We start from the raw sequence: 18,821 nt of genomic DNA, 5'->3' as shown, positions 1-18,821 counted from the left end.
TAACTCTAAATTACAACAAAACAGTTTCAATGTGTTTCTCCTCAAAAAACAGAGCACTAAATGCATTTAAAATCCAAATTGACCAAAAGGAAATTAAGGAAGTGAGTGAATTTAAATACCTAGGTGTCATCATAGACTCGAACCTTAAGTTTGATGCCCACATCAAGAAAATGTCTAAGGCTATTAAGACAAATTTAAACTGTTTTCGTATGATAAGACCATATATATCTCTTAAAGCAGCGCAAATGTTTGTGCATGCTATGATATTTTCACGTATGTCTTATTGTGCAATAATCTGGGGTCAAGCAACCCAGTCAGTTGTTAAGCCTGTAATATCTCTTTACAAACAAACTTTAAAAGTAATGGATCAGAAACCAATAAGATGGCACCATTGTCAAATTCTTAAAAAATATAATTTGTTAAGTTTTGATAGTTTTTTAAAGTTTTCGTTTTTAAAAAACATGTTTAAGTGTATACAAGGTCTTGCTCCTAAAGTAGTTTGTGAGTTAATAAATAAATTCAGTAGTGATGGGGCGAAGACTAGAGGGGCAGTAAGTGGGAATTGTAGAATCCGCAGATGCAGAACCGCTGTGGGTCAGTCATCCTTTTCAGTAAAAGGTTCACATCTATGGAATGCCATGCCTGTTGATTTAAAGTTACAATCAGAACTCCCAGTTTTTTCTGTAAAGCTGAAAGAATGGTTGAAATCTTTACAGCAATGTGAACATTAAGCATTACTCTTTCAGGTTGGTCCCATTTACATTTCTCTTTATCCATATGGACTTGCATCTTATGTTTATGGCTCTGTAAATATTGTACATGTTTGCTGTATTGTGTTTTATTCTTGCCGGTTTTCTTTATTATTATTATTATTATTATTATTATTCTTTTTTATAATGTAAAGCCTAACCAGGGACGAGGGCTGCAAATTAGCTTTATGCTATATGCCCTATGTACACAACATCGGTTATCTTTGTATAACAATGTCAAGTGTATTGTCCCTGTAAAATAAACAAGCAAATAAAAAAAATTAAAAATGAACAGAAATTTCAAAAGAGCAACATTTATTTTGTATAGAAATCTTGGTCCTACTTTACTCAAGTATAGCCTTAACAATTATGTACTTACATCAAAAAATAAATGCAACAAACTAACTGTGTTTAAATTGTACTCAAAGCACTTTACAATATTAAGTTGTGACAGATGCATTACTTATAGATATGTAATATGTAAAAACATTTATGTGCAAAATTAATTAATATAAATGTCAAGTACATAAGAGCACTAAAAACATTTTACAATATTATGTCTTTACTTTTTCTTTTGTTAAATTGTAAATAGTTAATAAATCATTATTTCATTATAATTACATAATATTGCAAAAGTAAAGCTTATATAAAACAAATGAGTCACAAATATATATATATATATATATATATATATATATATATATATATATATATATATATATATATATATATATATATATATATATATATATATATATATTATAACTTAGAGGTTTGGTCTTTTTTCTAGTATGAATATCTATAAATCTAGACAAGATCTAGACTACATTTTCATAAGTACAAATATTTATCTTAATTTCAGAAGAAGAAAATCAAAATAAGGTGATTTTTTTTTCTTATAACAAGCTTATGTTGACTTATTTCAGATTGTTTTGCTTACCCCATCGATTGCTTTTCTGTTTTAACACCCTTAATTTAGATTTTTTTATTTTGAAAATAAGACAACCATTTTTACTTTTCTAGAAAATGCTTCTTGATTTATATACAGTGGATGAAAGGAAGTATTCAACACCTTTTTTTCTCGGAAAACAGCCAAAGAAATGAATGAAAAGAAAACAATATTAATTAGTTTACAAATAAGATATGTGTAATAAAATGAAATGACACAGGTAAAAAGTATTGAACACATGAAGATAGAGAGGTGTAAAAAGGCAGTGAAAGCCCAGACAGCCGCTGAAATGAATATTAGCTCTTTTAGTCCAGCATCTGCATTACCTGGATGGTGAAGATGGAACCAGAGTGGACATTTCAGCATGACAATGATCCAAAACACAGTTTCAGAAAAAGAAATTCAATCTGAAGAATGGCCCAGCCAATCACCTGACTTGAATCCAATAGAAAATACAAAATAAAATGAAAACTGGTTCCATGTCAACAGGTCCTTTGGAAATATTATTACCAGGAAAAAACATGATGGTTTGAATATTTTCCCCTCACTTTATTAGCTAAGAAAAAAATAGGAAAAGTTTTGACTATTTGACCAACTTTAGGCTTTTTGGTGACATGTTGAACATTTCCCCCACTGTATATGATTTTTGATTTTTTATATATATGATTCTTTAACTAAAAACAAGACAAAACTTGCAGTATGTTTTTGTAGCGTTTTCTTGCTCGCTATTTAAATGTTTGTTCTTTTGACTGCAGAGTAGTCATTAACACTGCTGACTATAATTTTATTTTTTTTATCTCTTCCCCATTTATATCCACAGATGTTGAGCATGAATCACAATTACAGACACCTCATAAAGACGTGCCTGGTGAGAAGATAAAAGACAACAGCTTTGTGTTTATGACACCTTTCAATTTGCTTCTGGATATGCTCATTTGTGAATGAGAGGATTGGGAGGAGATATATAAAAAACTGACCTTTTTGTTGAGCTCAAAGTGCCTTTTTAACAGCCCACACTGATGGCACAGTTTCCTCAGATAACCATTCACTTTCATACTGTCTGCTTGGACACATTCCCAGGGATGGCACATCAAAGCACAGTCTGATTTTGTGATAGCCTACCATCCTATCCCACAGACACACATGTGTGCACACACTCACAAGTTTTTGTGATTTAAAGGGACTTCCTACAGATATAGTATTTTTTATACTGTACAGTAGTGTTCTGTCTTCTTACCTCAACCATAACAATTACTAGAGATGTGCAGACATCTTTTTTTTTTTTTTTTTTTTTTTTTTTTTGCTATTTCTGAGCACAATTTTCATCAAATTTGTGAATTTAGGCAAGGACTATGAAAGTATATTATAAGACTTAAGGTTTATAAAGGTAATAAAGGTTTAAAACGTAACACTAAATGTTCTAACTTTTATTAAAAGAGTGACCCACAGTGTATTTTAAGGCTTGGTTGTGTTTATAAGATGCAAAGCAATGTATGATCATGCTTCATTTGTGGAACATCTGGTTATTTATTCATATATCTTACTTTGATTATATACAGTTACTCAGCCAACATGAAAACAACTGTCATATTTCCTACTTCTTCCGAAAGGTCCGCCCTCAAGAGGCTCTGATTGGTCAGCTAACATTATGTGCTGGGATTCACGGATCAGCTCCACGTCACCATAAGCACTCGCTTTTGCGCTGTGTAAACACTGTCAGTCAGAGTAGCTGTTAGCCGTATCAGTTTGTGCCTGAATCAGACAGAACTTGACACAGGACACAGATGAACCTCAAGCTTGCCCTCTAAAATAACATCTGACAAATGTCTTTCACATATATTTGTAATAAGCATGTGCAAGTAATATTTGAGATGTAGAGCGCAGGATAGCAGCCGCATAGAGAGAAACTGCAGCACTGGTAAAGGTTGTGGGTGTTTACAGAGATTTGACGGATAAATATGAATTTATAGCTAAATTGTTAATGGTGCCAAAACAGCTTTTTCCATTGTTTTAAAACCTTTTTTACGTCCTCGCTACAACATAGCGTTAACACTAGAAACTGTGCATATAATAGATCAATTTTAGGAAATAAATATACTTACAGGTTGTGGCTCACAATCTACAGCTTCTGTTACAGCTTTAGCCGAATCCATAACTGAACTTGGAGAGTCTGAAATGTCCTTTGTCAAATGCTAGAGATATATCTTTTTTTATAATTCTCTGGAACATAATTAAAATTAAATCTGTCTTTGTGTTGTGTCCTTTGGAAGCCCAAATACAGAAACAGAAAAAGCTCTGTAGAAACAGCAAAGTTTGGATAGCACTTTTTTTGCTATATTACAGCACCTCTGGCCACGCCCCTTTGCTGAGCAGGGTGTATGCGCTTTGTGAATTTGTGTCAGTAACTCGAATTCATTTTTTTGTAGTTCCAAAACTTTGTTCACTGTAGGCTTTGCTAAGCTAACTCTCTAAAAGCCAATGTCTCCCTTTTCATTGAACTTACGCGTCTTCCATTCAGAGATGCTGTTGATGTTCACACAGCTACATTACACATCTACTAAACTTTAAAATATGATATCGTAGTGGACCACCCTTTAAAAATTAACAGTGCAAATCAAATTACATTGCAAAAAGGTTGCTGCCTATTTTTGTTAAGTCAAAGGAACTTTTATAGTAATCTAAACTTAAATCAGTACAACTGAATGAAAATATTAAGTTAAACATTGGATAACTAACAAAATTGGGTTGAAACCATAATTGACTCATTGCTATTAGTTCAAGTAACATAAAAACATTTGTTTTCATGACTTTTTTGTCATTTTTTTTTACAGTCCGAAATATAATACATCCACATAAATACAACAGGCTGTACAAGCTGTACAGCTGTACAGCTGTAAATAAAACTGTACAAACTGCATTGTACAGAAAACATCTAAATAATTGCCTATTATTCAATGATCTTTATAAAACAAAATATTTGAAAAAAATATATTTTCACACAAATTCACACATTTACATAAATAAATAATTAGATTAATTGACAGGCAAAAAAAAAATCTGCAGCGTTTTTCTACAGATTTCTGTGGGCCTGCCCTAAACCCAAAGCTCAAAAGGAAACATTATGCAGTTTTACATTTTCAAAATACTTATTTTCCTTTGATCTATAATTTACATATAAAATTGTGTCCACAATGTCAAGAAAATTACATATATTGCTATACAGGTGTGCCATTTGGTACCCATGGTCTGACAAATACCCAAAATCACACACACACACACACACACACACACACACACACACACACACACACACACACACACACACACACACACACACGCACACACAAACATGCAGACACTATCCTGTCTGGATATGCCTTGTGCCAGCGATAACCCTCTCATGGCAATTACCATCGAGTTCTTGGTTTGAAATATTGTCTCATTGTTATTCGGCGCTAATGAGATCTAAAGCAGAGAATCAAATTAGAGTTCGGTCATAATCAAAGTGTGCAGTCAGTCTTAACACCACTGAACAGAATCTGAGCTCCACCACCCACTTGGGGTCAGTTTGCCAAATCCTGCCCACTCTAAGGGTCATCTGAAGAGGAAAACGGGGGTCTGTGTGAGCCATACCAATTTCAAACCTTTGCCAATTGGCAGGCGCACAGAGGTGTCCTAAATTAAAGACTCTGAACAACAGATGCGAGACCACGTAGCACAAAAGCTGCTATCCTACTGAGAGACCCCGAGTTAAACGCTTCACTCTCGAGACTATTTGAGCCTTCAAGCAGCCTGAGCTGTTTTTACACCCACTAAACATCAATGTTCACGGCCAAACAAAGCGAAATCTTTGTCTTGAGTGAAGTAAAAAGAGCTAGTGGAGACACGACTCCCGCAGAGCCAAACATGAGCTCAGAAATGTTAAAGGAACACTCCACTTTTTAAAATAGGCTCATTTAACAAGTCCTCTACAGTTAAACAGTTGAGCTTTACCATTTTTGAATTCATTCTCCATCTGGTGGGAGCACTTTTAGTTTCAAAATTAATTGTTTCTTCGATGCACCATGATGTAGACGCGGACAATTCAATATTGGTTCAATAATAGATCATAATCGGTTATTACATACTGACTTCATTTACACATATGTCGCGGTAGATTACTGTGGCAAAAGAGGTGAGGCTGAGTAAATAAAACGCCTTAACTACTTAAAAAGCAGAGAAATGCGCACAATTCACACAATGCTTGTGTGTTTGTGTGTCTTTCACTGACACTGAAAAAGGTCAATTGAAAATGACAGCTGTAAAACTCCATCTCTGCTTCTCTCTCTCAAACACTTTGGACATTTGATTGGCGTGTTCGTGAGGTAAATTATACTCTCCTCTCAGCTTTTAAAGTGATACTTGTGGATCTAGACACGTGTCTGTAGTGCGATTTTTCTTTATTGCATCTATTACGGATTACCTGTGATAACATGCAAAAATAGACTAACTGCGGCTGTTCTTCACGCATCACCCATCAGTGAACAGCTCCTGACAGTTGTAGAGTCAATCGCAGCCTTTTCTGTTGCGCGTGTGAAGACAATGACCAATCATAGGGGTGTGGGAACTCACTTGACAATGCTCAGAAACCAAGCGGGACAATATTTACAATAATTAATTTGCTATAAATGCTTATGTTGTCTTATGTGGATGTATTTGAGCTTTTTTCTTTAAATACATACAAAAAGAGTGTTTCCTTTGAGCAGGTAAAATTAAAAGTGCAGTTCATATATCTTGCTTGTATAAAGGACAAAATTGTATTACAAATAATCTATAAACATATTTATAGACTTTAATACAATTCTGTTTGTGTTGTGAAGAAAAAAATCTAATTGTGTATTTAAAGCATCCTTAATGCACCATGATGCACCGAGATAAGTAAACTAAATCGATGGCATGATAATCATAACCGAACTAAACCGTGAGACCAGTGTAGGTTCACACCCCTATTAGCTTAGCATAGATCATTGAATCGAGTTAGCATCGAGTGGCCATTAGCATCTCTGTCTAAAAATTAAAAAAAGAGTTTGATAATTTTCCTATTTAAAGCTTCTGTCGTTACATTGTGTACACCAACAGAAATGAGAAGCTGCTATTTTCGAGCCTGATGTGGCTATGTGGCTATATAACTATAACTGATTTAGTTATGTAGCTATATATATCTACTCTCATTCTAGCACAAAAATCAAGATACATTGCTGTCTTTTGGATTATTTCAGACAAATACTAAGATTTATTTAGTATGGATTGAATTAGGAAGCTGATCTATAGAGCTGATCTATAGTACACACTGAAGTGTATTTCTAAATGAAGACAATGCTAACACTTTTTTAAATACAACACAGGCTCATTGAAATATCATTCATTCATTTTTCTTCGGCTTATGCCGAGTTCATACTACATGATTTTAGCTGCTATTTTGACTCACCGTCAGGTTTTGAGAAATCATCGACAAATGCCTGAAATCACAGGCAAATCGGTGCTCATTTACGCAAGTAGCAATCACACAATGTGAACTATTAAAGACAAGATCTGAGAGAATCGCTGATGAGTCGCCGATGCTGGAGAGATATTTGGCAGGCTAAATATCTGGAGCTGTCGGCGAATTAAATCATGCTGTGTGAAATGAGTTTTGACTGAAAATATCATGGACTGCCAACACCCAATAAGAGAGCAGCATTTGCTTCTGTGTGTGTGTGTACTTGCAGGCCAGCGGAAGGTTGGGGGAGAAGTTAAAAGCACTCATTTTCAGTTTATTTGGACCCAAGAAATGCAGGAAAAACTGGTGGAGGTTTGACAGGAGCACCGGTGTCTGTTTGACGTTTCATACAGAAAGTTAAAAAAGAAAGTTGAGGAGAAATTGCTAATTCCCTTCAAACCCAAGTGAGCAAATAATTACATTTTCTACCCCATTAGAGGCTTCTTTCTCGTTATGTAGTTTACAACAAAAGAGATACGACGTGTGTTTGGTTGTGAAACGTAGTTTGGACGAAGTTGTCAGTGATTCTTCCTATTGTAGAGTCATGCAATGTGTAACACCCTGTCGCCGATCTATCTTGCAGTGTAAACAAAGCAGTGAACGCTAGCCCAGATAGTCATGCAGTGTGAAAACATCTGTTACACGATTACTTTGAAAATCATGCAGTCCGAACTCTCATTAGTGTCTATTTCAGAGGTCACCATAGCGGAATGAACCGGCAACTACATTGGATGCCCTTCCAGCTGCAACCCAGTACTGGGAAACACCCATTCACACTCATTTACACATACACCCTCATACACTATGAACAATTTAGCTTACCAAATTCACTTATCGCATGTCTTTGGACTTTGGGGAAAACCGGAGCACCCAGAGGAAACCCACGCAAACACAGAAAGAATATGCAAACTCCACACAAATATGCCAACTGAACCAGCCGGGATTCAAACCAGCAATCTTTTAGCTGTGAGGCGGCAGTGCTAACCACTGAGCCACTGTGCTGCCCCTTATTGGAAATATGTAACACAAAAATCTACTTTAACGCATGTTTGACTGCAGTTTATACAGGTAGCTAAAATTAATACTACGAGGCAGTATTTCAGTTCCCTTTCACACTCCTCCTTCTTCTTCTTTGGCCTTAGTCCAGTATGGTTGCAGGGTTAGCTCTTTGGAACAAGCCATTTTAGACTAGTCCATATGATAACAACTTTTTTTACACATTCCGTCTGGCCTGTCGTCTGGGCCTGTCACCCTCTTACACTCATACACTCTGGACAATTTAGCCTACCCAATTCACCTGTACCTGTACCGCATGTCTTTGGACTGTGGGGGAAACCTGAGCACTGGGAGGAAACCCACGCGAATGCAAGGAGAACATGCAAACTCCTCACAGAAATGCCAACTGAGCCGAGGTTCAAACCAGCAACCCAGCGATCTTCTTGCTGTGAGGCGACAGCACTACCTACTGTGCCACTGCTACGCCTTGTTCCCTTTCACACTATTGATTTATAATTGATGAATTCAGAATTATGATAAATATTATTTGTAATTGTATAAGTTTGCCTCACCTGACAAACCTATCTCCACATGGGCAACTTTTCTGGCATGGTCAGTTTACTTACTTCACTTTTTATGGAGTGAAAGTCTGAGTCTGAAGCACGGTTCCGAAAAAGAGCTAAAAGTTATATAGAATCAAGCTAAAACGTGGCCACAGTTCAGTTTTCTCTTATGTTTGCTTTTGAAAACACTATTTGTTGGGTTACGTAACTGATTTGCTGACAAGCCCTGCATTTATATGGGTGTGTACAAAAAGCACAAGTATCTAAAATATAAAACAATAGTAAAAACAATTTACAATTTTTGGATTTGCAAAAATGTATATAGTGCCCTCTGGTGAATTTGTCAACTGAAATGTGCAAAAAAATTTTAACCAGAGCAACTAATTTTACATTTTGCGCAAATCTAGGCTGAGGCATGTATTTACAAATGAGCCTGAGCCTGTTGTATAATTCATTCATTCATTTTCTTTTCATCCCTTTATTAATCAGGGGTCGCCACAACAGAACCGCCAACTTATCCAGCACACGTTTTACGCAGCGGATGCCCTTCCAGCTGCAACCCAGTACTTGGAAACACCCATTCACACTCACACAATACGGCCAACGCGAGCACAGGGAAAACATGTCAAACTCCACACAGAAATGCTGACTGACCCAGCGGGAGTCAGAACCAGCAACCTTCTTGCTGTATGGCGCTTGTGCTACCCACTGAGCCACCGTGATGCCCCTGTTTTATTATGTGCTATGAATTTTAAAGTTATGCGAATTGACCTGAATTAGAGAAAATCGGTATTATGTATGTTTATTTTGTTAATTTTTCTATTTCTATTCTATTTCGTGCATATTTACACTGTATATTATACTCCAAACATGAGTCATTATGTGGCTACAATGTGTTTGCTCTAACACTAACTGCTGGTTAAGCATTAAACTTCTCTGTAAAATGAAGATCGAAAAGATCTCACTGCTATTATAGCTGTCATGTATGTTAGTTATCATCATTAATGTGAGAGCTTTCTCTTCGTATTCAACCACCAGTGTTTTGAGTGGTACTGTACCTTGTAACACTTTGATTTGGTCCAGAAGCTACAGTAAAACTGACTGGTGTGTGCACATAATGCCATCGGAATTATAGAAAATTGCTGTGATATTGGACAGAAGTCTGGCCCTGAGAGAGCCAAGCAGAAACTTTCAGACAGGGACATCATCTTTGACTTTGACTTCCTGAACATGCTCATTTTGTCAAGTATGCCAGGGAGATAAAACACAGCAAAGATGGGACCTACAGAGTGATGATCCCTGCAACTCAAGCCAGTTTAAGTTCTTATATGGCACTGACAGTCACAGTGCAGAAGCTGAAATTTCTTGACAGGAGGGCAGCTCCCAGTAGAAAAACCGCAATAATAAACCTCAGAGGATTGTATGATGACATTCATATAGCTTAAAATGCTTTAAAGCGAGGCACAAAAGTGACAGAAAGCGAAAGGTAAAATTGAGACCCACAGGAGAAAGCAAAACTCATAGGAAAGAGAAATCTCTTTAATTGTGCAATTGTCTCTGAAATGAATGAACAAGAACAAGTTTTTCTGTGTATTGCATCGAGTTTTCACCTGAGACAAAGAGACTTGCAGGTTTTAACAACTGTTCCCAAGATACCAAAGTTTGACAAAAAAAATTTTAATACAAACTTAACATTTCTCAACAAGTTCTGACAAGACAAGGGGGAGACTGCTCTGTGTTAGCAATTTTGGCTACACTTTAGTTTAGGTCATAGTTCATGGTAACTACTGGCTTATTACCTGCCTATTATTCCAATATCAACTGTTCATTAGTAGTTACAAATAGGGATGCTCAGATCCGATCACGTGAACGAAAATCGGGCCCAATTACAGAGTTTTAGACTCAATAGGAATCGGATGTTACCTCCCGATAAGGACTCAAATATATATATATATATATATATATATATATATATATATATATATATATATATATATATATATATATATATTTCCATTACTTTATAACACACCAATAGTTGGGGTGGTACAGACTTAGACCTCTTTCTTGACTTAACAGAGAAACAGCGACGCCTGCATCATGACATCACATTGTTGCAGAGACAATGTGGAGTGTGAGTATATGTGCGGACTGGAGGTATTATGAAGTTGATGACGTAAACATTGCCATAGCAAACTGTGACATGAACTGTGACAACTTGGGACTACCTGCTGGGTATTTTAAATTGAGGCGCTATTTGTTTTTATATTAGTTAACATATATATACTGTTGCACTAAATTTTGTTTTTGTGATTAATGTTATTAATTACTTGATTGTAAAAGCTACCTCACAGAAGTGCTCTGGTTGGTAACAAAAATGTTGAATGTTAGGTGAATCGGATCGAGTTTTACTATCGGTATATATTCAAAATCAAATGACTCAAACTTGAAAGCAAAAAATTGTGATCCCTAGTTAAAGTATGACCTTATTTTGTATTACTAATCCCACCCAAAACCTACCGAACTTCTACCTTACTAACTATTAATCAACAGCTAATTATTAGTTTATGAAGCTTGTATTGCTAGTTAACAGTTTGATAATACTTTGAATTGTGATCTAAACTAAAGTGTTACAGCAATTTTATATATTGTACAAACAGCAGTCCATACTTTAGCAGTTTAACCAAGTTGAACAATTTAATTTGAATGTTTTATACATTTTTTTCATATAAATCCCTCTTGAGGATACAAATCTGTGAAATAGCAATGTTTTTAAAAATCTAACACATGAAAATTACAAACATACAGTTGAAGTCAGAATTATTAGCCCCCCTTTGAATTTCCTTTTCTTTTTTAAATATTTCTGCAGAGCAAACATTGTTATACAATGACTTTCCTAATTAACCTAAACTGTCTATTTAACCTAATTACCCTAGTTAAGCCTTTGAATGTAACTTTAAGCTGTATAAAAGTGTCTTAAGAAATATCTAGTCAAATATTATTTACTTTCATCATGGCAAATCTGGGGGAAAAAAAAAAAAAACAGGGGGGCTAATAACTCAAAGGGGCTAATAATTTTGATTTGAGTTGTATGTTCATATAATTTGCCAAAATCAAATTATATTGATTTTGCTTGATTCACAGCAGTTTAAAAGTGAAATGTTGCACTAAACATGTCTTGTTTTTTAATTAATAGAAGAAAAAAATTGAATGTGGCAAAGTTTTATTATATTTGTTCATGCATTTATCGAGGTTTTTCAAAAATCAACATGCTGCTGGTGACTTTAATGCTTTTAAATTAACTCCAAAGCTTTATCACATTTAAAAATCCAAATTAACCTCTACAATAAAAGCGTTTTAAGGTAAAACATAGTGATGTATAAGGAAATAAACAAAAGTTCTTATTAATGAATAATTTGCTCCATATTTACATTTAGCATAAAAACCGAATCAAAGTCTTTATTGCCTCTATAGTGTTAATTTCAGCAGAAAACAGCAGTAAAGTTTATGAATGAATACTAAATTAATAAATAAACACATTTTTCTGGTAGATTATCTCATGAGAATAGATTGTCTTATTGTATGATAGAATAATCCCATGTATTTCTCTAAAGAAGTACTTTGATAACAACATTGAGACAACCCATTGCCTTACTGCAGACTCAAACAACAGAACAAGACACATATAATGCCAAAGTTGTGGGTTCAATTCCATGGGAGAGCAAGAACATAAAGTGTGTACCTTCAATGCATTGCAAGTCACTTTGGATGAAAGCATCTGCCAAATAAGAAAATGTAAACCTTTCGCTTTACCTGCTGAGATCTCATTGCCCTCTTCCACAGCTCCAGGTTCTTTCAGTCGTTGTGGTTGAGTGATTTCTCCATCACTGCTCTGGTCTTCTGCTCAAGACACAAGAGGAATTAAGATAGTCTATGACATATAATATGTATAACATCATACATTTTTTATATTTGTATATTTATGTAGTATATTATGAATATGGTCACACTTGATTTTCATTGATTAATGTTTCCAAATGTATTAACAAACATAAACTAATAATGAACGATACTTGTACAGCATTTATTAATCAAGGTTTCAGTGCTTCTTGACATTACTTAATCGGCTGTGAGTTAACAAACTAACAATAAGCAACTTTATTATCATTTCCTAACATTAACAAAGATTAGCAAGTACTGTAATGAATGTATTGTCCATTGTTTGGCCATCTTAGAAAATATCTTAACAATGTTAAAGCCTATAGAACATTTTGAGGGACATTAACAATAATAATAGTCCTAAAGTATTTCCTGTTTTACATTTCTAATTTCCATAGCTTCTGATAATCCAAAAAAGTCCAAATATTGATAAATAATCCCATGGCAGGTGTTTTAACGTAAAGTTATCATTGAATTGTCTTTTGTTACAGATATGAAATAGTTTGACAGAAAGCAGGACATTTCCATGGGCCAATGATATCATCACATTGAAATGGTCTCTACAATTTATACACATTGAGCTACTATGCTATTATTTATGCTATTATTTTCAAGCTACTAGTTTCTTTCGATGTTTTCTTAAAACACAGAGGAGTCTATGATCAAACACATTATTTTCACTTGCAATCTGTTTCTGTGGGATTGCTTCAAAGAAACAAGGTATTTCGTACCAGTATATTTTCCCTGAAGTGCTCGGCTCTGCAGGTTTCCACTCACTGCAATAACCTTGACTGAATACTCCTTCCTGGGATTAAAATCCTTTATTATTGCTTTATTCACTCCCTTTGCAATTTGCAGCTCGCTTGTTTCCCCTCCTGTCATCAGACACGAATCAGAAAAATCAGAAAGAGAACAGTTAGTCCGGCATACCTGCATCTGTTCAGAAAACTATAAAATAATCATCTGAATATAATATAAAAAGAATATCTTTATAATATTATTTAGATGCAAAGTCAAATGGAAATAATGTTCTTAATGATAATACTAACAATAGTATATATATATATATATATATATATATATATATATATATATATATATATATATATATATATATATATATATATATATATATATATGACACAGTTTGGCATAGCTATTGATTAACTTATTCCAATTCCAAAAATGGGTGGCATGGTGGCTCAGTAATTAGTCTCAGACGAAGCTGTCTCCTCACAGCAGGAAGGTTGATGATTTGAGCCCTGGCTGGGTCAGTTGGCATTTCTGTGTGGAGTTTGCATGTTCTCCCCATGTTCATGTAGGTACCTCCGGGGTTTCCAGTTTTACCCACAGTCGAAAGACATGTAGTATGGGTGAACTGAATTGGCGCTAGTGTATGTGTGTGAATGTGAGAGTGTATGAGTGTTTTCCAGTACTAGGTTGAGGCTGGAAGGGCATTCACTGCGGTTCATTCCGCTGTGACAACCCCTGATAAAATAAAGGGACTAAGCCAAAGAAAAATAAATGAATGAATTCCAAAATGTGTCAAAGAACAGACTACAAAAATTATACATACAAAGTTAAAGAAAAGTTTACCAAAAAGATTTGTGTCTATGTAGTCAGAAATTTGTAAATTAAATTAATTATAATAAAAAAAAAATTGTTTTTAAGGAAAAAAGTAAAGAAAGCCAGTTAAAATATGAACAAAACAGTAAATAAAGAAATCTATCTATCTATCTATCTATCTATCTATCTATCTATCTATCTATCTATCTATCTATCTATCTATCTATCTATCTATCTATCTATCTATCTATCTATCTATCTATCTATCTATCTATCTATCTACCACAATCACAGTCCTATGTAAGTCTTACTTGGAGTTTTTATTTTGGTTCTAGTCCAAATACCTAATAATTCAAGAAGAAGAAATCAAGAAGCATTCTCTAGATGAGCAAAAATAATGTCTTGTTTTCAGAAATGTTATGTTTCCTTTTCTGAGAAATAGATTTTTGAAAACAAGATACTATTTTTTAGCTTGTCTAGAAAGTGCTTCCTGATTTTAGAATTTATTTGATATTTAGACTAGAAACAAGACAATAACTCAGTAAGGAAAGTGCTTTATGTAGTCTGTACAGTACATTACTAATTACAGTTTTTCTCAGTGGCCTTGGTGCACAACACTATTTACATTTGCACAACAGTTAATGCATTTTTCAAAACAATAAGTCATTTGTGCACATCCTAGTAGCAGTTACTCATTCCTTCCAACAAATTGCAAATGCTTTTGGACATGCATCAATTGGTTTCATACAACTCTCTGCTGTTTTATAACATTATCATCTGCTTATTTCATGTCAGTCAAAATGCACTAAACTTGTGATTGCTGAATAGTCATTCCATATAAAACTAATAGTCCTCATTTCATTACTTGAGTCATTACATAGAAAAACGTTGAACTAGTTGTCAAAATGTGTCAAGCACATTTTATAAAAAAAAAAGAATCTATATATCTTTTTTTCCTGAAAATGTCTTCTAAATTGAACAATTTCCTGAATAATTTACAGAATTATGTATGTTGTAGGTTTAGTTCCAATATGTACAGCAATATTGTTTACAGTTGTGCACAGTAAACAATAAAGGTGTGTTCATTCTTTTGCCCAATGCTGTGAATAAATTAGAATTGCAAAGAGCATGAGAGGGGTCTGGATGCAGACTTGGTGCAGTGCAGTCTGAGCTGCATCCAATGCTTTTTAAACACCTAATCCCACCCTAACCCTACCTGTCACTGTGATGACACTCATTCCATTGAGTGCGTTGTGTCTGACATTGCATCGCTGAGTGATGCAATCTCAGCTTGGATCATAAAGGCTGCATCCAGATGCTTTTGAAGAGGATATGCAATAAATATTTGAAATAAACATACAATATGCAGTGTCTTGTACTCAGATACCTCACTAAATGCAGTGATGTCTAACTTTACTGTAGTTTTCAAATGGCTGTGCAAATAGTACATGGTGCTGTCTTGAACATTTTCAGGAAGTGTCCCCAAAATCTGAGTTTTTTGCATTGGAAAAATGTACAGAGTGAACTGTCATAATGAAAACATGACAAAGCCATTTGACCATCTTGTTTATAAACAATGGTGTCAGGACTTTTCATCTTCATGACACTTTCATTAACATCAATACTTCAAAGAGCTATCTATTTTGAGCAAGTGACACGCTTTCGCAGGTTGTCAACTAGGTTTTAGAGTTTGTACTAATTGTTTTGACAAATGCATAAACTGTTGTGCAAATGTAAATAGTCTTGTGAGAAATTCACCAAAGCCACAGAGAAAAACTGTAATTCACTTCATCCATGTGTCTGTTATCAGTCTGACTATTTAAACAAGATTCATTTTTAAGCTGTACTTTTGTCACTCGCACCATATGTTCTCAATATTTACTTGGTGAAAGTTCTGATGTGGTTGACAATCTGGCCCATACTCTTTGAATAAAGTGAGTATAAGAAGTTTGTTCAAAATACCAAAAAAGAAAAACACAGACTTAAATACTGTATGTGCCCCATGATCTGTCCACCAGACATCTAAAACAACAAACTGATCCAAATTCAAATGCAAAAGCAAACACATGATATTCAAAATAGCCTAATAAACAATCTGTCCAAAACAGCTCTGGTCTGCTTATTCACAGATCAAGCCAGAGGAGGAATAGTACTGGCCCGGCAAGTTGTGATGCCAAGTTATCACCCAAATACAATCTGTGGGTGGAAGCTTTATGGCCAGTGCACAGCAAACAACTTCATGAAGTTTGTTTGCAGTATTGACAGTGACAAATGGTCCGTTCTAAAAGGGTCCTGGCAGCAAACTCATCTTTCTTGCTTCATGACATGTCTGCCTGGTGACAAAGTATGGGATTATGACTTTAAAGAACTGTTTGCTTTATATATATATATATATATATATATATATATATATATATATATATATATATATATATATATATATATATATATATATATATATATATATATATATATATATTATATTATGTGTTCTATATTATATGTATGTATGTATATATATATACAATTGTTTTTTCTTTACATTTTTTTTTAACTAAGATGAAAAACCTTAAAAGGATTCTTCTTCAAACAAAAATGTAAAAATGTTATACAATTATTAAACCACATTTGTGAGTCTATATATAAAGTGAACATAAACAATGAATCAACGTCTTGGAAAAATATATTTTACAAAAAAAAAGTTTTTTTTACAGTTTTTTAAACCTCGATGTGATTCCTGTGATCCATGTTGCAGTTGTGAGTGTTCAGTTGGTAAATGAATATGCATTTTAATAATTCCTGCGATCCTGTGCCTTTGTGGGACAGCAAGATGTGAAAATGTATTAGAGAATGAATGGTCTGCTGTAAAGCAATTATCTGTACTTCATAAGCTTACTGTATAAAGTTTGCAGTTCCCCCTTGCACTGAATGATAGCTAATCATATATCTCTATGCCGAATAAAAGTCTTTGTGAAAATGATTTAATACAACAGAAAAATTTTATGCAACAGATTAAAAAAATGTTAAATGAATCATAGTAATATAATATGAAGTATAAGTAAACTATTCATCTGCTGCATTCATCCAAAATAGTTTTGTTAGCTTAAGCCAGCATTCAAGTATTTTTAAACAACAATGAAGCAATCCCCATGTTGGAGCAAACATTTAACCAATGTAGCTGGGTCAAAACAGCCTGGAGCGAAGTCTGTCATTTTTTGACACAGCACTCAGATGCCAAAATTATCCACATCGGATTGTTTTTAACCCAGCATTTCATTTATAGTCTTTTTTGTTCATCTGAGAAGGGATGCATCAATTAACTAATTTTAATATTAATTTAATATTAAGTTTTAATTCATCACAAATAATAAAACGTATGGCCTTTCAACACTGTGTTTCGTTGCAATAACAATTTCTGTTGCCTTTACAATTTATGAAATGAAAGGAGATAAGTGTGCAAAAAACATGCAGGTTACTCTTTGTTTTTTTTTCCAAAAGGATATATGTACAGTATGTACTATATAATACAGTAACTAGCTAATATTTATTTTCAGATATGTGGAGAAACAGAAACAGATATTGTTTCTTTTTGTTTGTTTTCACTTTATTTTGAAAAAAAAAAGGCAGATGTACCATTGAAGTGGAAAACAAGTTGTTTCTTTTTTATTCATTACTTTGGTCCAAAAATCTGTACTTTGGTGAACAAAATGAAAATACAGAACACTGCTGTAATATGGTTGATCAAAGGAGCCTTTCAGCCTTTGCTTTGCTTTCTTTATGTAGCTTGTATCTAATCTCAAATATACAAAGACGTTTGTTTATTATTTACTATTTTTTTTTCAATGTTTAAGTATTACTTATATTTAAGTCAAATGCCTTTGTTGCACTTGTATTTAATTCTAAATAGAGAAATTTACTTTTTCTTGTTTTATTATAACTTTGTGCTGCATTATTTGGTTACTGAGAAGACAAAGTGTTTTCATTTGATTTCATAAACGAATAGGTTTGTAAAATTACTGCGTGTGAATCAGTCATGCCTGAGCTGTGGCTTTCTGGTATCATGGCACCTCAGAGTGATGAAGAAGCCTGGCCCCGCAATTCAGATCCCTGACCAATGATCCTGATTAAAAACCTCATGGCTTGTGGAGAGATCAATGGAAGGGGAGTGGAAGTTGCTTATTCAGCAGCAGAGGGAGCGTGATTGGGGTTAGACTCGGAGCAGAGGGAGTCAGAAGTGGAGAACCACAGTTTGCTGATGACTTTGCACATCACGCTTCATAGAAAAGTAAAAGGAGATTGCAGCAGACGGCAAACTGTCACCGGGCCCTACAACAACATCAAAGCGCTCCAAATCTCATTTGTTTAAACGAGACTAAAGGACAGGATTGCTTTGTCGCATTTGAACGTTTCCCTTCCCGCTTTGATTTTTAAAAAGGAGCGGTCCAAAGGGCTTTTGAAGAGAAATATTTTGGTGAGGCCTCTAAAAATAGATGCAAAATCAATTCAGGCTTCCTTGCTTATGTAAACTTATTCTGTTTTTA

The 18,821-nt window shown here is 34.4% G+C and overlaps 1 protein-coding gene across 14 annotated transcripts in view; it reads right to left on the bottom strand.

Annotated features, from left to right (window-relative positions):
* Nucleotides 1–18,821, bottom strand: part of col14a1a (collagen, type XIV, alpha 1a) — a 320,593-nt gene that overhangs the window by 277,674 nt on the left and 24,098 nt on the right. For 11 of the 14 annotated variants that reach the window (XM_087286725.1, XM_087286726.1, XM_087286727.1 and 8 more), the window contains 2 exons: nucleotides 13,446–13,589; nucleotides 12,589–12,675 (listed from right to left, as the gene is read on the bottom strand). The exons of the other annotated variants lie outside the window; for them this stretch is intronic. In XM_087286725.1, the coding sequence (XP_087142851.1) occupies nucleotides 12,589–12,675; nucleotides 13,446–13,589 (231 nt within the window). The remainder of the gene's footprint in view (nucleotides 1–12,588; nucleotides 12,676–13,445; nucleotides 13,590–18,821) is intronic. 14 annotated transcript variants of the gene reach the window in all.

The sequence above is a fragment of the Danio rerio genome, chromosome 16 (assembly GCF_052040795.2).
Source record: "Danio rerio strain M-AB ecotype USA chromosome 16, GRCz13ab, whole genome shotgun sequence".
Classification (NCBI taxonomy): Eukaryota; Metazoa; Chordata; class Actinopteri; order Cypriniformes; family Danionidae; genus Danio; species Danio rerio.
This window is presented reverse-complemented; position numbering and strand designations above follow the sequence as displayed.